The sequence below is a fragment of the Odocoileus virginianus genome, unplaced genomic scaffold (assembly GCF_023699985.2).
Source record: "Odocoileus virginianus isolate 20LAN1187 ecotype Illinois unplaced genomic scaffold, Ovbor_1.2 Unplaced_Scaffold_15, whole genome shotgun sequence".
Taxonomy (NCBI): domain Eukaryota; kingdom Metazoa; phylum Chordata; class Mammalia; order Artiodactyla; family Cervidae; genus Odocoileus; species Odocoileus virginianus.
In genome coordinates this window covers 1,306,337-1,325,524 of record NW_027224277.1, presented here as the reverse complement: position 1 = coordinate 1,325,524, position 19,188 = coordinate 1,306,337, and the positions used below count along the sequence as shown (strand labels likewise).

The 19,188-nt window shown below is 48.3% G+C and overlaps 1 protein-coding gene across 4 annotated transcripts in view; it reads right to left on the bottom strand.

Moving 5' to 3' along the window:
• Window positions 1-261: 261 nt before the first annotated feature.
• Window positions 262-19,188, bottom strand: part of AARS1 (alanyl-tRNA synthetase 1) — a 53,450-nt gene continuing 34,523 nt past the window's right edge. For 3 of the 4 annotated variants that reach the window (XM_070462859.1, XM_020901475.2, XM_020901477.2), the window contains 20 exons: window positions 16,656-16,820; window positions 13,210-13,398; window positions 12,822-12,967; window positions 12,001-12,192; window positions 11,489-11,633; window positions 10,978-11,123; window positions 10,267-10,375; window positions 9,962-10,112; window positions 9,020-9,144; window positions 8,466-8,610; window positions 7,255-7,433; window positions 6,439-6,552; window positions 4,924-5,130; window positions 4,275-4,459; window positions 3,304-3,412; window positions 2,580-2,693; window positions 1,910-2,029; window positions 1,711-1,797; window positions 1,210-1,323; window positions 262-807 (listed from right to left, as the gene is read on the bottom strand). In XM_070462859.1, the coding sequence (XP_070318960.1) occupies window positions 622-807; window positions 1,210-1,323; window positions 1,711-1,797; window positions 1,910-2,029; window positions 2,580-2,693; window positions 3,304-3,412; window positions 4,275-4,459; window positions 4,924-5,130; window positions 6,439-6,552; window positions 7,255-7,433; window positions 8,466-8,610; window positions 9,020-9,144; window positions 9,962-10,112; window positions 10,267-10,375; window positions 10,978-11,123; window positions 11,489-11,633; window positions 12,001-12,192; window positions 12,822-12,967; window positions 13,210-13,398; window positions 16,656-16,799 (2,907 nt within the window). In that variant the 5' untranslated portion in view covers window positions 16,800-16,820 and the 3' untranslated portion in view covers window positions 262-621. Of the gene's footprint in view, window positions 808-1,209; window positions 1,324-1,710; window positions 1,798-1,909; window positions 2,030-2,579; window positions 2,694-3,303; window positions 3,413-4,274; window positions 4,460-4,923; window positions 5,131-6,438; window positions 6,553-7,254; window positions 7,434-8,465; window positions 8,611-9,019; window positions 9,145-9,961; window positions 10,113-10,266; window positions 10,376-10,977; window positions 11,124-11,488; window positions 11,634-12,000; window positions 12,193-12,821; window positions 12,968-13,209; window positions 13,399-16,655; window positions 16,821-17,655; window positions 17,723-19,188 lie in introns of those variants that run through there. The other variant, XM_020901474.2, reaches the window with a different exon arrangement.

Below are 19,188 nucleotides of genomic sequence, written 5' to 3'. Positions count from 1 at the left end.
TCTTCCACTGAATAATGAATTCCTCTATCTCACCCCATTCTGTGGGCCATCCCCACAGATGTTTTGATGCAAATCTAGGGATCATTATTCTCAAAGTTCAGAGGTCTGGGGCTGGACTCAGCAAGGACTGCAACCAGAAACCAGTTGGAACCACAGCAATTAGTCTACAGACACCCAGGGAACCACGGGTTATCATCCTGGGGACACCTATGGGAGGGCGAGAGGGGAGGAGGAGTAAAAAAGTCACGTGGCAGTATCATGTCAAGTATTGCACATGGTCTTTTTATTCTCTGCAGCAAAAATGATTCCTCTCTTGAGGCCCACAGCACTGAGTCTGCAGAGAACTCTCTACAGACACAAGTGTGATGATGAAAAAGCAATCCTGGGGTAGTAGTTCTAGATGGATGGCGCGGATGTGCTCAGGGCAGAAATGTAACATGGGCGTTGAGTCATAGGCTGGCTCCCAGGTTAAGTTCCGGTTACTGCTGGGTTAGGACAGACAGGGCTGTTTAAAGGTCCCATGATTCAAACGTCCTTGTGGTGGAAGGAGAGCTCCTGGCTGGACGGATGTGTCTGGGTCAGGGCGGGGGAGATGCCTCCTGGCGGACCTGCCCTTCCCTCTCAGTTCTTTACGTCTCCCAGGTGCAGCTGGGCAAAGGAGGTGGCCAGCTGCAGCGCCTCCTGCAGGCAGCCCACATTCTTGCCTGTGGCCTGAGCAGACACATCTTTGCCACCGCCTTTGCCGTCCATCAGGCCTGACACCTGCTGCACCCACTCGCTGGCTTTCAGGCCCCGGTTGGCTGCATTCTAGAAGACAGGAAGGCGGAGTGGGAGTCAGCACAGGGGACAGGATTGAGGCAGACAAGCAGAGGGCTGGAGCCAGACGCCCAATCCTGCCCTGATGCTGCCAGGGCTGAGAGCACACAGCTGGTGCCACAGCCAGGGCGACGCACACCAAGCAGCAAAGCTAGCACAGTTAAACATATTCGCCAAGGGGGAGGGCCTGAGGCTGAAGGGTACTAGGGAGGTGATAGGTGGACAACAGAACGGCATCTCTAACAGGCTGCATGCACACACACACGCACGCGCACACACACACACACAAGTCTTGGCAAACAACTCAGAAAAATCAGGGTCCTTGAGAAGAGCTATGGACATCACCTCCCACAAGCACAGGGCTGCCTGAGCAGGACTGCAGGGCATTCTGACCTGGGGTACTTGACACAAGCATGTGATCTTGCCGGCCTCATTATCCACTGTGAAGAGCATGGCAGACGTCTGGGGGGAATGCGTCTTAAAGAGCTTCAAGGCTTCATTCAGGGCCTGTGGGGAGAAGCTGGCATCAGGCCATGGCCCTGGGAAAGGGGGCCATGCTCTCCTCAAGTGCAGTGGGTTTGCAGGACTCAGTTCTCAGGGTGCCCCCCACCCCCGCCCCCCGCTTCTAAGAGCAGGTGCTGGTCCCGGAGCCTGGATGGGGGCTCAGCACAGGGCCTCGCCCACCCCGGGCTCAGGCTGGCCATCCACCTCCAGGAGCCACAGCTCTCCAGCCATGGCTCAGTCCAACTCAGTCCCGGAGGGGGGGCCCTCAGGCAGCTCCTTGGCTCAGAGCCACAGGGCTCACACTCAGCCCCCAGAAGGCTGTGGGGAGCCCACAGGGAGGAGATGGGCAGCAGACAGGCGCAGGGCAGCGTGGGGGCCCGCCAGGCTTGCCTTGGCCGAGGCGCCGCTCTCTACCTCCAGGATGACCAGGGGCTGGTTGGGGCTGCTGTCGATGAGCTGTTTCGTCTTCTCCAACACCTGCATGGAAGGAAGTCCAGAGAGAGGCCTCAGGTCAGAGGCCCAGACTCCGACCCCCAGACAGCAGCCTGCGCAGCCTCTGCTGGTCAATCCTCCGCCCACCCATGCTCACCCGCTTCTGCACATCAGCTTTGCTAGCCCGGTCTAGGTCGTCCATGATCTTCTTCAGGGACTTGAGATTCTCCCGGAATTCATCCTTCTGCCACTGAGGGATGATGGCAGTGGCCAGGGCCTGGAAACAGACCAGGAATACCACTGGGATCTGGACCACCAGGAGCTAGGAGGTGAGCCCAGCCCAGCCCACCCTTCTGGCTTCGAACAGAAAAGTTCCCCAACCAGTGTCCAGAAGGAGAAAATGAAAGTGTCAGTTGCTCAGCCGTGTCTGACTCTTCGTGACCCCATGGACTGCAGCCCGCCAGGTTCCTCTGTCCATGGGATTCTCCAGGCAAGAATACTAGAGTGGGTTGCCATGCCCTCCTCCAGGGGATCTTCCCGACCCAGGGATTGAACCCACGTCTCAGAGAACACAAAACCATAAAATGTCATAAAGTGACTTGGGACCAGGAGACCTGGAGAAAGTGGGCACCCACAGGACCTGTCCCAACACCCTCAACACCAGTGCCCACCAGTGCTTGGAAGAGGCTCTCCTGCCATCAGCAACAGGGGCAGCAGGGAGGTTCCAGGGTCCATGGAGCCCCCTCCGCCAGGCTGCCAGACGTCGGCGGTCAGCACCAACGCCCACGGCCCTGAGAACCACGACCTGAGCGGGGAGGCCGCCCTACCTCCCCGAGGTCCGCGATCTCCCTCTGCACGTCCTTGCTCGGCGCAGTCTGGGCCTTCACTTTGGCCTCCATGACAGAGAGAGATTTCTTCAAGCTCTCTGCTTTCCTGAGGGCCTGTGAGGACGACAACCAAAGTTGTAAACTCTGGGTCAGGGAACCTTGAACTTCACAATTCTGCCTGTCAACTGTGGCAGGCTCTGACACAAAACCCCCCCAGAACATCAGACCTTTCTCTTCCTTCAGGGAGCAGGTGTCTGCAGCCTCATGCCCCAGGAGGAAGCATTCTCCTCACACACCTGGCCAGTGGATCTTGGGCTTGGGGGTGACCGAGAACTCACGAGTCAGAAGCCCTTTGCACCCATGAAATGACCACTCCTCAAGCCTCAGCATGTGTCAGGCATGAGCTCCAGTCCCCACGCCGAGCAATTGTCCCCCTACTCCATGCATCTCAAACTAAGTGCATGCCCCCAGGGAGAGGCGGCGAAGTGCCGGGGGCATGGAGAACACGGCAAAACATGGCCTCCCTCCTGAACATGAACATGTGATGAGAGAGCTTACCTGCATTTTAAAAGATTAAAAGATAGCTAGCAAGTCTCAGGTGACAGTGGCTTCCTCCTCCCAGGCACGAGTAACTGGAGGGCGTTTGGAGGGCGTGCAGGACCTCCAAGCCTGCCCACAGTGGCTGAGTGCCCCGTGGACTCAGAGCCCAGCCTCAGCCGCTCACCTTGTGGGCTTCAGCCCCTGTGACAGCAACTATCCTCCGGATGCCCTTGGCAATAGCTTCTTCACTCACGATCACAAACGCTCCTGCGTGACTCGAGTTCTGCAGGTGTCTGCATGGCAGAAAACAAAGTTCACGGTCCTCCCCGCACCTGGGAGCCCTCAGCTGGGAGCAGGAGCCCTAGGAGGTGGTGGCTCCTAGGGAACTTCAACAACTGCACTGCTCAGAGAACCTCACCTCAAATGCTCATTTACTGTGTCATCCACAAGGACCCCAGCCCCATCCCCCACCTGCCATCGACCTGCCAGAGACTCAGAGGAGGCCCTGGATGGGCTCTACCATGGCCTTAGGAATGTTCTTTTCCCCATGATTCCTTTGGAAGCAGGAATTTCCCAGGCCACCACACTGTTCCAGAAAGACCTCAAAGGACACAGAGATCTTCAAGCTGGCAGAAACAAGTGACTGGCCACAGTCAAACTGAGTCAGCTCTACCGTGTGGCCTAACATAGGGGCTCTGAGACAATGGGGTTATTAATTCCCCAGATGTTCCTTCAGCTGACAAAGGGCCCTGATATGACAAAGGGCCTGATATGAGGCCCTGGGAGTTAAGAGGAGCTAAGATCAGGTTAGAAGCACCACGGCCCTGCTGAATCATGAATTCGCAGGCTTCTCTTGTCATCTGTCCAGGGAACCAGAGCAAACAGTCGTGAGGTAAGGGTTAAGGTGGCATTTTCCACTTTACCCTCCTAAGAAGAGCATTCCACCATACACTCAGTAAATTCACTATCAGACACTGAGGGTGTGATGGGGGCACAGAGACGCTGACTTCTGGGAGAGCTACTTGGCACCTGCATTTCCGAGGACCCCTCTTCAACCTCAGACAAACGAGAGCTGGTCTAGCCCATTACCCACATCCTCCGAGGGTAACCCAAATTAGCAAGAGGCAGGTCCACCACTGCCCCCGAGGTACTCACGTTCCCCCACAGAACTCAACAGAAGTGAGCGAGCCAGCAGGACCGGAGGGGTCATCCAGCAGCTCAGACACTGGGACCCCAATGGAGACGACTCGCACAGGGTCAGGGTAGGTCTCATCAAACACAGCCCGCAGGCCCTGGATGGCTTTAGCTGCTGCCAGAGCACAATCCTCAGTGTAGACCGGCTGCCGTGGAGAAAGGACAGGAGAGACAGCTGGGGAGATGTTCTCTGGGGGCGCAGGAGGGAGTAGGGAGACTGCGGACTTGCAGGCAGGGCTCTGGTTTCTGATCCTGGCTGTGCTGATCACGTCCCAAAATAAAGCCCCATATGTAAGGTCAAGGAGCTCAAAATAGGAATTTCCAACTGTTTTGTTAAACCATGCACCAAATCTGAAATGGATAAGCTGCTGTATGTAAACCAGATATAACTGGAAGGGCCCCGGCTGTCCTGAGGAGGAGGAGCAGAGACCCCTCCCTGAGCACCAGCACCGTCCCTGACCAGCACAGCTGAGAACCACTGCGTTAAGCACATGTTCACGGGCCAGAACACGGTCCAACAGAGGGAGAGCACTGGGGCGGCAGCGGCTCCGTAAATGGTGCAGGAAGGAGAGGAGCTCATGACTCAGAGTTCACGTGTAATCCAGCCTACCTTGGCTGCCTCAATCATCTCGTTTGCAATCTCCTCAGCCTTCTTGATCTGCTGGGTGGACATGGCTCCCTTGGCAGTGAAGTCAAAGCGAAGGCGGTCAGGCGCAACTAGGGAGCCTCTCTGGTCAGCCTCCCCCAGCACAGAGCGCAGGGCGAAGTTCAGGATGTGGGTGGCCGTGTGGTTGCTCATGACAGGCCTTCGTCGGGGCTGCACGGGGCAGAGCAGGCTGGTGGAGAGGTCGGTGGTGGACCGCTGGTCGGTCCCCAACACCCACTCTCCCCTTCTTCCCAAGGCCTAAAGGCTTTAGCTGGACACACAGCTGCGCAGAAGAAAGCCTACAGCATCCCTCACAGCTAACTGTGGCTAGGTGAGTCACTTCCAGTCAGTGAGAAGGGACACATTCCCTCTCCCCCTCCTCTTTCCCATCTACAACAGGAGATGGCAAGTTACGACCTGTGGGCCAAATCCGTCCTGGGGTCCATTTTGATAGCTAGGTTTTCCAGAACATAGCCCACCCGTGTTTATATATTATCTACAGTGCTTTTGTGCCACAACAGCAGTTGTGACAGAGACTGTATGGCTCAGAAAACCAAAGATATTTACTATCTGGCACTTTACAAGGGCTTTCCAGGGGACTCAGCAATAAGGAATTCACCTGCCAATGAAGGGAGATGCATGAAACCCATGGGTTCAATCCCTGGGTCAGGAAGATCCCCTGGAGGAGGAAATGTACCCCACTCCAGTATTCTTGCCTGGAAAATTTCTGTGGATAGAGGAGTCTGGCAGGCTATAGTCTGTGGGGCATGGGATCGCAAAAAGTCAGACATGACTGAGCAACTGAGTATGCACACATGCATGCAAGAAATTTACACAGAAAGCTCACTAACCCCTGGTGTAGAGAATGGATCGGACAGCAACCTTCTTGGAACGTGAAATCAAGAGCAACACCCCAGGAATAAAGGAAGAACAACAAACAAGGAACAGCAGGCCCTCTGACTCTGTGAGGAGGGCCTCTGCATCAGCGTGGACTTTCAGGTGAAAAGCGCATTTCCACTGTGTTTTATGCTACTATTATTTTGGAGCTCTGGCACACACAATAGAAACTATTTCTTAATATGGGATCCTTGGCTCCTGAAGTATTTGAGGTAAAGCTGGAGAAAGGCAATCCATGAAAATGAAGCTACAGGATCTCAACTGAAATCACCATGGTCTTACTTGAGACATTTAGATTTGAATTTCAGTTATAACCCTCATAAAATTTACTCCTGCACCTTACTACCTTACTTGTAATTACCTATTTATAATTTCACTTAGAAGGGGTAATAATGATGGACCAATTTAAAGCCAGAAGAGGTGAATTCTTTTCACAACCTATCAAATCACCATGACGTACACTTTAAATACCTTATAATTCTACATGCCAGCTATGCCTCCATAAAGCTGACTTCGTTTTTAAAAGGGGGAGGGAGAGGATCAGTAATCCTGTCCAGTGCTGACCAGCATAAAGCAACTCACCTCATCAATAAACAGCCGGACCCGGTCCCCCACCTGCAGGCTGCCGTACAGCGTCCCCACGTGCAGCACATACCCTCCTCGGACCTGCGTGTTCTTCACTGTGAACTCAGTTTTCTAGGAGTCAAGGAGGAGACCAATAAACAACTAACTAAATAAACCCAAGTGTGTGTGTACACGTATGGGTGTGTATACATGCAAATACAGGTAAACATATATATGAATTCTCTCTTTACATGTTACACACACAACATTAACATTATTATGATATGTATGTATGTATATACATTAATATATATAGAGGCCACTATATACCCATTATATTATTATATACACACAGCAGTTTAAATACGTAGTAGACATGTATGTATACACACATGCTCCACTAGGGAGCATCTTAGAGAACTAAAGCCAGGATAAGGAAACTCAAGTCCACGCGTCTGGGAACTCGTCCAAAACCACAGAGCCAGCAGCAGCAGAACGACAGGCTGCAGCTTGGATGAGGACCCCACCCCGTTCCCCACCCTCCCGTGGGGAGGTGACCCTCCTTATTTCTGAGGGGAGCCTAGAGGACCCAAGGATCACCCTAAGCAGCCTGGCTGCAAAGACCCGGCTGTGAGGGGAGCTGACGGTGAGGGAAGCGACACAGCACAAGCAGCGGCGCCCCTGGCTTCAGAAACACTGGCCATGGGACAACCCAGAGAGCGGTGGTGTCTGCCCCTCAGGCCAGGGAGCACCCAGCCGCCAGAGTGGCTGTCGGGGTGCAGGCCGTGGTTGGCCGCCCGCCCCCTGGCTAGCGAGGAGGAAGTGCTGGCTCACGTCTTCACTGCTGTCGTCGACCTTCACCAGGTACCCTTCGTCGTAGATCTGCCCTCCCTGCTCAGCGTAGAAACAGGTCTTGTCCAGCACCACTCCACACTCCTGGCCTGTGGACACTTCTTCCACAAACATCTTGTCCCGGCGCAGAGCCATCACTGTAGCTACTGCACTCTCAAACACTGTGCACACGGGGAAAAACAGCAGATGATTCCACTCACACATTCTCAGCTGGCTTGTGCTGGGTTCTGTTTCTCAAACTCTCCTGAGGTCCTAACTGTCTACTGTTATGTTGGAAGCCAGCCTATTAGCCTTCACAAAAGGGCTTAACATGCTGGTCTTCTACTGGAGAACACAATACTCAGGGATGATCAACTTCCTCGGTTTGCTTGGGACCAAGGGATTTCCCAGGATGTGAGGAAACACTGGGACAATTCTAGGAAAATGGGACAGTTGGTCACCTTAACTCTGAGCTACTGAACAGAAAACCGGTGAACTTGATAAGCAGATATTTAAGAGTAGTGATAAATTGGCTTTCCAAGGTCAATTCATAAAGAATATATTCATTTTGAGGGCTTCCTTGGATACATTTGGGAATCCCTGCTGGAGTGAAAAAGTAAAAAATAGGACTTCCCTGGTAGTCCAGTGGTTAAGACTCCACGCTTCCAATGCAGGGGGCCTGGGTTCAATCCCCCGTCAAGGAACTAGATCCCCACGCCACAACTAAGAATTCATATACTGCAGCTAAAGACTCCAACTAAAGACCCGAAGAGCTGCAACTAAGACTCAGCACTGACATATAAACAAATATTTTTTTTAAAAAAGAAGAAAGCGAAAACATGTAGCGCCTGTGTATTTGAGCTGTCTTAACTTTAGAACACTACTGTTCTGATGCAAAATTCAACAGCCACTATGAATTTTATCAGTCAGTATCATTTTTCTTGTTTCCTAACAAGATGTTATTAATATAATTAGTGAAAACTGGGTATAAGGTACAAGAGATCTCAAGTTAAATTTGTTTCTTTACAACATCCTGTGAATCTAATTATTCCAAAATAAAAGGGACAGAAAGTCAATCACAAAGGGCCTCTCTAAGCATAAAATAACCCAGCATGACCACACAGTGCTACAGGTGAGGCTACCATGGATACTCAGGGTTTCCAATCTTGAGACGCATTGCTTGAAAACCACCCCAGACGAGCAAATGAACATACCGTAGGTCCCACTGGAGTCCGAATAGTAACTGTACTTCGGGGAATCATCTGTTGCCTCCAAACCCTTTTCCCGGAGCTCTTCAATAGCATAAATGTCCAGCATAATGAGGTCCTCCCCACCAGCTCCCTTGCCCTGTGATTTCAGCTGCCAGCAAGAGAAATAAGCACAAGTTACCTTAATGTCAGAGAAAAAGAACTCTGAAGGACTCAAAATTGCTAAACCATGCCCCATGTAAAGATCTGAACAGTTTTTCTGATCTCAGCACCATGACACTTGGAGCCAGTTAACTCATGCTCTGGGAGGCTGTCCACTGGAGGAGGTTGAGCAGCACTCCTGGCCTCAAGCCACTACGCAGCAGTACACTTGCCCACCCGCACGTTCAGAAACCCAAGAGACGTCTTTACACATCGCTGCCAAACTGCCCCGCTTGAGATTCACTAGTCTTGGGAAAAACAGAAATTTCAAAACCTTTAATGGGAGGAAACTCGTGCTTTGCAGTCAAGCCCTGCCTTGTGTGGCGCTGAGCTTCCTTCTCACTCCACAAACACTTTACCTGGGCCAGCTTCCTCTCCTCGTCAAAGCCATCCAGGTCCACCACCAGCCCCTTCTCTTCAGCAATCAGCGCGGTGAGATCCACGGGGAACCCGTAGGTGTCGTAGAGGAGCCAAGCGGTGTCCCCTGCACAGCGCCATGGAGCATGTAAGAGTGACAGAGGAGGAGGTTCAGGGGGGCACACGTATGCTGACGGCTGGTTCACGGCAGAAAACAACACAACACTGTACAACAACTGTCCTCCCGTTAAAAACAAAGGAACTTTAAAAGATTAAAAAATGGTGGAAACAGCCTCCCTCCTTCCCACTGCAAGCCCTTCCCAGGAGGAAGCTGGCAATGACAGGAGGAATTAAAGAGCCATGCAAGTCGGTTTTGGTTCTGTATCAGAAAATCCATTAAATCTTTTCCAATCAACCTGGGAGAAGCACAAAGAGTCCCTGGAAAAGCTCTGTTTCCTAATCTGAACACAAGTGTGTTCAGTTTGTGGGAAATACACCGGGCTTTCACCCTGTACATTATACTTCCATAGAGTAAAAACTTTTGGAACTAATTTGCCTGTCAGGTAAAAAACTTGTAAAACATTATATACTATTTGTTCCCATTTTTGCTTATGAACACACACACCCCTACATACATCTGTATGCAAACAAAGAAAAGTCTTGACTAGTTAGTTGTATGCAAAATTCCAAAGAATTGTGACTTCTGAAAAATGAGTCAAAGAGGATTTTCACTTTTTACCTCTATACTGTTTGACTACTTTGCCACAATAATATATTACTTTTTAAATCATATTACTAAACCCCATTTCACACCAAAGTGGTCTAACCAGGCTATGCTCAGCCTTTGGAGACACAAGAGCCTACAGTCAAGTTTGTGAGAAAGGGCTTGCCTCTTCCAGGAAGATGAACCAGCCTGATGAAGAAAGGGAAAAACCGGTTCTTACCAGGAATGATTTTGCTGTCTCCCAGGCTCTGAATTTTCCTGTCCAGGATGCGACGCCCTCTGCTGAGCGTCTTGAGAAACTGCACTTCTTCTTCATTAATGATGTCCTTCACCATATCTGGGTCCTTCTTCAGCTCAGGAAACGCATCGCCCTGGCAAATGGGAAACACAGATTTGAGGCCAATAAAGACAAGGATTATACCATGACTCCTCTAAAAATTCTCATTAACAGTGTGACATCACTCACCCTACCGCAATTAAGGTTTGCACTTTAGTACAGAAGAGGTGAGCAAGAAATACACTTACCAGAGACTGGACAACAACGTCTACTAACGTAGCAAAGAAACCCCTGCTGGCATTGAGTTTCTCATGGGAATATCGAACAGCCCGGCGGAGAATCCGTCTCAACACATACCTGTAAGAAGCAGAACCCAAGACCCTGCTAGACAGCATTCCCAGTCAAGCATTTTGTAGAGGGCCCTTTGGAATTCTATCAAAAGGCCTACTCTTTGAGAGACTCTCCTAAGGCTTTTTTGCATTCCCCCAAGGTCATGAACATTAATTCCAGCATAAAACTCATGTTTTGTGGATGTTACTACATATCCACAAATACGCATCAAGGGTAACCTTGGTTCATCTTCCAGCCTTGTTCTGCTAAACTGAAGATGGAGGCAGGAAGTACAGACCAGATGGCCGACTTGATGCCTAGAACCCCAGGTCCTGCCTGTCAATAATCAAGATGCCTTGGGTTAATTAGTATCTACCCTGCCCCTGTCAGTATCTTATCAGGCAACCTTAAATACAATCCTTATCACCTGGTACTTGGCAGCAAAGATTTAATATAGTGAACTCTGTTCAAAGTGAGCTGAAACTCCCTCTATTCCTAAAAAAGGGAAAAAAAGAATCCCTCCAACCACCTAGATGACACATAAAGCAATAATGAAGTGTGGCTTTAAGTTCCACAGAGCCAAAAACTCAGTGTCAGTCCTAAAGTTGCACCATGTGTAACACACTTACCCCCGCCCCGTATTGTCAGGTCGGCCACCATCAGCCAGGGCCACAGTGATGGTCCGTGCGTGGTCAGCCAGCACCCGGTAGGCCATGTCGATCCCGTCAGCGTCCTCCGCACCCACTTTCCCAGTGTATGGCCGAGCACCTGTGCCCTGCAGATAAAAACCAGGAGGCAGCTCATTGGGAAGTGGCCCTTCTGGTGCTGCCTTACCCTAGAAGGTTCCAGAGGACTGTAGGGTCGGGGTGGGGGCATAAGGAGAAAGGGTGACCATCTTGCCAGATCCTGTAATCCCAAGAAAGGCGACAGGGGCAAGACTGAAGAGCCTCTAACCAGGTTGCTGCACTCAATAAATCACAATGCCCTGTGCTTCTTCAGAACACTGTTATTAATGTTAACCATGAAGCTGGCAGATGGTCACAGGTGCCCTCACGTGGCAAAGCATACAACTGTTTTCTTTTTGACAGAACTAAGAGCCAGCCTGGAAACCTCCACAGAAGTCTGCAATAGGACCAGTACCTTTTGGATGGCTTCAAAATAAGGGACGAAAAGGTCAGTGTCATAGTTGGACATCTTATTCTGCAGCACGGACACCAGTCGCTCCAGGCCCATCCCTGTGTCGATGCTTTTCTTGGGAAGAGGTTTCAGAATGCCATCGGTTTCCCTGCAAGATCCAGATAAAGAGGAAGGTGAAACACGGACTCCGGCTGCCACCTCTCCCTGCTGGGTAAAACTCACTTAGCCATTTGCAGGCTGTGACTGTCATTAGCTTCTGCCTATTTTGGTGAGAAGAGGGGAGTGCAGAGAAAAGGGAAGAAATAATCTGGGATCCATTACAGAGTGAGGCAAGCTTCAAGGAAATGAGCTTTAGAACAGCAGTTCAAGTTACAGCAAATTATGCCTTTAGCACTGGCCCACTGGCCCCAAAGACGGGATGAGAAGACAACCACACGCTCTGAGTTCCTCTTGCTCTACTTGGTTTGAGGAAAGCTGCTGCTCTTAGCAGGAACAGTTCAGGACCCTGAGGCGACCTGTTATACTGGATGAACACGAGGTTCCAGATCTCCAGCACGTTGGGGTCATCTTGGTTGACGAGGTGTGCCGCATCCCGACCACCAACCCGGTCATAGTGGATCTCACTGCAGGGACCACATGGGCCCGTGTCACCCATCTCCCAGAAGTTATCCTTCATGTTGCCGGGGAGGATTCTGCTGTCATCCAGCCTGCAGAGAGCGGGAAGAAAGGCCCAGTTACAGCCAGCGACAGGATTCTGCACAGGCTCGCATCCCTGAGAAAAGGAGATCCTTATACATTTCTAGAAAGAGAGCTCACTCTTTGGCAATTACTAATGCCAAGCCTGCAGCAATTCCTGCTGAAGAAGCACAACATGATTCAAGAGTCACTACAACAGAATATAAAATACACGTTATAATCACAACTAAATGAAAATATGCAAATATCTAGATAAAGCTGAGAAACATACAAAAGTGAAAATGTTTATGCTGAATATGTACAGAATTAAACAAATTTCTTTGCAAATGTTCCTTCATTTTCATAAATGAGGACAATTATGACAATGTAAGTGTTTTTAAAAAAGCTGCATATCATTTAAAGTCACCTCCCTATGCCTCTTCATGTTGGCTTTCAACAACAGAATGATCAAGTAAACCTACAAAGAAAGCAACGGATGCAGCAAAAGATAATTACTCCCAGGCACCTCCACCTCCCAATTCACACCCTAAAATAGGAAATGGCAATGCACTCCAAGTCCTAAGACCCCACTCTGACACCGAGATCAGAATCATTTTATTCCTTCATACTCATACTCTCAACATGCAAGCTGCATTCTTACCCCAAGTTTTGCCAGATCTGTTTGCATTCCAGGTCCGGTTCTAAGCCAGCTGCTTCATCCCCACCAAAGTAAGTAACGTAGAGTCTTTCAACTGGAATGCCAAACTCTTGGGTAAGAAGTTCTAGAGCCATCTTACATGCCAGTTCCTACAACAAGATCAAAAAGATGTGGAACGTGACCAAACCAAAATCTATTTAGTATGAACAGAAGAGGGCCAAAACTGTGTCTTCACCATAAATAGTCAAATCAAGGATCAATTTATACAAGAAATCCAAATGTAAACTGAAATAATCAAATTACAGGCACTGCTTTCAGGAAGTCTTAGAATTAAGAAATGTCCTTCACTTCTGAATCTCAAAATGCCAACAGATCTTCTCTTTGAACTTACCTTGAAGTAATCTCCAAAGGACCAGGAGCCCAGCATCTCAAAGAAGGTGTGATGATAGACATCCTTGCCCACGTCATCCAGGTCATTGTGTTTGCCGCCAGCCCGGATGCATTTCTGAGTGTTGGCAGCTCTGCTCAGCTTTGCCATAGGGTGAGATGGGTCAATAGTATTCAGAAAGATGGGTTTGAACTAAAAAAAAAGGAACATTTCAACTTTTAAAGAGCTGTAGATATATCAGGTGGCAGGAAGAGACTACACATTAAACTGTTTGGTTCCAGATATGATCAGCCTGCAAAACCGAAGCTTATCAGAGGCAGGTGGCCCTGTGGGCTGCAGCAGAGGCAGCCTGTCTTGGAGCAGCGCCCCCTCCAGCCCTAGTTCTCTAATGATTCCCACCAATGCCAGTGACACCAACTGAGAGACAGAAAGCCCTGCCAGGTCTAGGATAACGGTCAAGGTTGATGCAGTGAAACCAGTGCTTCCTCTTAAGCCTCTGACAGTCAGGGCTTATAGCATCTTTCTAGAAGAATTTATTCCAAACCTGATGTGCTGGCTTGGTAGTAAAGGTGATAAGGAAGAAAAAATTTTGAGACCTTTTAAAGAAGTAAAATCAGCACAACTAGGTCATACTAGCTCCATAATCACAACTGGCTGATGTGTGATAGACATTGCATAGAGTTCTACTGGACAGTCCTGCACTAGACCACAAACTCCTTAAAGGAAAAACTATCTTACTTAGTTCTGTATAACCAGCACCTGGATAGAACAAGCAGATGCCTATCAAATACTAATTCAAAATGTACAATCAAGCAAAAAAAAAAAAAAAGACATTTCTGATTAAGAGGCAGTAGACCACATAAGGGGCTTCCATGGTGGCTCAGTGGTAAAGAATCTGCCTGCCAATGCAGACGACCCAGGTTCAGTCCCTGGAGAAGGAAATGGCAACCCCCTCCAGTATGCTTGCCTGGGAATCCCATTGACAGAGGAGCCTGGCAGGCTGCAGTCCATGGAATCTCAAAGAGTTGGAAACGACTTAGCAACAGAGCACATAAGTTAAACAAATGACTCTCTCTGAATTCAAATCCATGCTTCAGCATTTACCAGTCTTATAAGCTTAGGCAGTTTTAGCCGAGCCTTCAGTGCCTCAGCGGGATGGTACAGAGTGAGCATCAAATGTGTTAGTGTATGTAAGACATAGAACAGTGCCTGGTGTGCAGAAGATGCTACATGCAATCTACTAGTGACTGTTATTCAGGGAATATTTATCAACCTTGGACTTTGTGGTCCTTCTGCCAAGTATAGTCAGTTCATGTGGGAGAAGACAAGGCTGAGGTATGCCTAAGTAGAACAGAACTAAGCGGCCTGAGGTGAGTGTGTTTCTTCAGCATCTTTGTCTAGTGATGAATCTTCTGGTAATCCCTGCCATCCTGGCTTTCTCGGCGCCGACTTCGAGACCCTCAGGAGGAGGACTCTAATCCTCCCTGGTGGAGCAGTCCTGTGCGCAGGGATTTGTCGGAGGCCCCGGCTTGGCGCCCCTCTGCTGCGGGGCCTCTACAGGCCGCAAAGGGGCTCAATGGGCGAGAATGGGGGTGACGAGGTTAGAAGCCAGTTATGGTCGGTGCCAACTCCTGAGGGCCAGTGTCTCGCGCTGACCCTTGAAAATGGTGCGCTATTCACTCGACCCAGAAAACCCCACAAAATCATGCAAATCAAGAGGTTCAAATCTTCGTGTTCACTTTAAGAACACTCGTGAGACTGCCCAGGCCATAAAGGGTATGCATATCCGAAAAGCCACCAAGTATCTGAAGGATGTCACTTTAAAGAAGCAATGTGTGCCATTCCGTCGTTACAATGGTGGAGTTGGTAGGTGTGCACAGGCCAAACAGTGGGGCTGGACGCAGGGTCGGTGGCCCAAAAAGAGTGCTGAATTTTTACTACACATGCTCAAAAATGCAGAGAGTAATGCTGAACTTAAGGGCTTAGATGTAGATTCTCTGGTCATTGAGCACATCCAAGTGAACAAAGCCCCCAAGATGCGGCGCAGGACTTACAGAGCTCACGGTCGGATCAACCCCTACATGAGCTCTCCCTGCCACATTGAGATGATCCTTACTGAAAAAGAACAGATTGTTCCTAAACCAGAAGAGGAGGTTGCACAGAAGAAAAAGATATCCCAGAAGAAACTGAAGAAACAAAAACTTATGGCCCGGGAATAAATGCCGCAGAAAATAAATGTAAAAAAAAAAAAAAAGAACAGAACTGTTTCAGTGTCCCAGAAAACCCACCACCTTGAAAGAATCCACCTAAAATTAGCACCCTCAATTCCAGGTGTATGCATGGGATTCACACACATAATAGAAAACACTTTTATAATTTCACAGTTCACATTACACAAGGTGGAAAATGTTTCCACTGGTGCCACTTTTCAAAGCCAGAGAAGAGACCTGGGACAAAAGAAAATGTCAGCTTATCCTAGAGAGGGTCATCCTAAGGGCTGGTGGGCTCATCAGGCTAAGCGGGGCACCCAGAAATCCTCCAAAGGATGCCCTGAGGGCACCATCTAACCTGAAGCCACTTCCAACCAATTAAACAGTTTTCCATGTCACAGGCATACTGAAACAGCTTTATCAACTTGTGATGCTCCCACTATTTAAAGAGAAAACTCTTGTCTCCTAAAATAAAACATTCAAGTATCTTTTATAGATCAATTGCCCCAATAAGTTTCTTTAGCAGTAGATCCAAATTGACATTGGTGGCAGTAGCTGCAAGAAAAAATTAAAAATCCTTAAAACAGTGCATGGCCTAGAATGGGAATGAAAGCAAAGCCTTAAAAGAATTCTGAAGAACTGACTTATTTTATAAAGAAAAATACAAGGACAATGAGAAGATGAAGGAGAACCACAACAGCTGAGTTAACAAGTCTCTTCAGGGCTCAGCAAGATTAACCCAGACTCTGATTCTAATAACACATAGCTTTTTCCTTAGGAAGGGAAAAAAAAAAAAAGAGCAAAACATTACAGACTAGATGCAGGCTGTATTTTTCTTGAGAGGCATGCAAGGTTAATCCATGAGTATCAGGATCTCTCATCATCATTAAAAATAACAATAGCTAATGTTCAAGTACCTACTTCAAATACTGTGCTACACCTTTTTTTTTTGGCTTCACCGGAGCCCCTTGCAGTGGAAGTGTGGAGTCTAAACCACTGGACCATCAGGTAAGTAAGTCCCTGTGGTAAACACTTTTAATGCATTACTTTATTTACTCCTCATTGCAACCTAAAGACAGGCACTATTATTATTTCTCTTTTCACACACAAAGAAATGGAAGTTCAACAACATAAAGACTACACAGTAAGTGACAGAACTGGGATTTCGTAGGACTTCAGGGTTGCTTTGCTGCCTCCTACGTGGACAAAAAGGCAAGGGGAAGGGGAAAACAACCTTACCTGGTTCATGCCTGCGTTGGCAAAGAGCAAGGTCGGATCGTCCAGAGGGATGGTGGCAGATGAGTGAACATAGGTGTGTTCATTTCTCTTGAAGAAATCTATAAAACGCTGTCGGATTTCACCTGCTGTTAGGGTTGTGTCCATCTTGAAAATAACCCTAGGGAACTAACCAAAGAAAAAAATGAAAGAAATGAGGGGAATTGAAACTAAGAGATAAGTAAGCCTTACACAAGACTCCTAGCTTCTCAGGCCAAGTCAAAGGAGGACATGGGTAAGCTGTGTGATCCTAAAACCTCTATGTTGGAATGTTCAAGGCTAAAATTATCATCGAAGCAAAACGTGCTGCACTAGCAGACAACTGCACGTTCTCTTCCTTCCAGGCCCAACCTCAAGTTCAATATACCAACACATTAAGCAGAGGAGGTGGCTTCTTCATGCATTTATTCACTGCAAAAATGTATGGAGCACCCACTGTGCCAAGCCCTAGGTCAGGAATTAGGAAATGAGAATTAAACCTCATGATCTAGCACAAAAGCCCACTGGGGAGGGAGGAGGCTCAGGAGAAGACCTAGCTCCAAGTGTTTAAGGGAGTTACTTTACTTCACCATCAATAGGCCTGCACTGGAAAGGCCCCTTCCAGCTCTGTCTTCACCCACATGTCTAGAACTGTGCAAAGTTTCACTATCCCCAAAGCCAGAACCTCCAGGTTTGGCCTAACCATCTTGGGGAGGCTGTTGCCGGCAACAACGGACCTGGAGATGGGCTTATCTGTACAAAAGACTACCTGCAAGCAGCAGGAATGAACCTGCCTCAACTTAGTTCCAGAACCCAACAGGTAAACAGCTGCCCTCCCAGCTGTTAGACTGCTAGGGAGTGAGGAAACTGTAGCTGCAGTAAGAAGGCAGAGCTCAGAATCTATGAAAAGAGAAAGGGACTCAGAAGAGAGGGAAATCAGGAGTAAAACAGATTTACAGTTTCCAATCTCTTTCATATATATTACCTGGCTTCTCTGACAAACGGGTGAGAGAGAAGTGGCATGGGGCTGTACTGCCATACAGCTCTGGGTGTCTAGAAAAATAAGGAACCATCTCATTCACAATATTATCTAAAAGTCTCTAATCTTAGACCTAGCTCTAACCTTTAAAGTCACTTTGTCCTACACTTGTTTCTCTTCCTGCAAAACAGTAGTACCTATCCTGCCTACACCTGGGGTGTGTGGTTCAAAAGGCCTCCTGTATTTGGAAGCAACTGGTAAACTGGAACAAACTGGATACTATTACATCACTTACCTCAAAGTTTTCTTCCTTTTTAGGAGGAAGATACAACAAAGAAAGATGTATATAGCAAATATGATGAGACTGTGACTCTTAGATTTTATGTTTAATCACAATTTCAATTGATATATTCACAACTCAATCAACCCATTATTCAAACAAAAAGCCCTTTGGGGAAAAAGATGGTGAAACACTGGGTGACAGAACCAAAGAACTGACTAAAATTTCCATAGCTGAGGACTTTCTGTTGATGCCAAGGAGTCAAGGCTACAGTTTCTAGAAACTGTCACATCACATTCCTCCTTGACCCTCCTCAACATGGCTCAATGCATCTTAATAATAACAGTGGCAACAATGAATGCAGGGTGCTAACTCTGACGGAGCAACAGCATCATAGCTGTTTCACAGTGTTCGTTGCTTCTCCTCTAAACGTGTCACTGAGAAAAACAAACAGTTTCGTTCCAAAAGACACATAGATTTTCCATCTCTGCTTAATTCTTTCAACATACTGAATCCATACTATAAGCTGGGAACCAAGATGAATGAGAGTCTACACCCTTAATGGGGAGACAGTCAAAACCAGAAGTAACTGTAGTATGACATAAAATGAGCCAATACATTCATGTAAAGCCTACGGAGGCTGGGACTATTAAAGGCTGTCTCACCACAACTCATTCATTTGTTCAATATAAATATACAGGAAGGTTACACCGGATACAGAGGTAGCACACGAGACCAGACTCCATATCCCAGCAGGAGTCGCGTGCGGCCTTTGGGTTTAAGGTTCCAGCCACTGGACCTTTCAACTTGCTCCTCATTTACCAAGTAAGCTGACTACCCTATTCCCCTCTTTGCTTTTCCCTAGTTAATTTCTCATTGTTCGTATCTCAATCTTAAAGAGATTTATTTAAGGAAGGCTTCTCCTTTTTGATCAGATTCTCCCTGTTTTAGTTTCAGAGCCCCAGGTGCCTTCTGCCATAATTTCCACATGCATTTGAGGGCTTGACGTCCATCTCCCCAAGAGGCTGTAAGTTCCAGCCCAATGGGAATCATAACCGGAGGTTTGTACAGTGGTTGCTAAATATTTCACGCTATAGGAATCCTTTAAGAGCGAACTGCTAATGAACTTAGAGCATAGCGGAAACAGACTGACAAAGTAACCGCTGAATTGACGGAGCATGCCAAGTGCGTCCAGAGGGCCTGGGCTACAATCAGCTACGGAGCCACCGTCAAGAACTGGGGAGCGGGCGCGGACAACT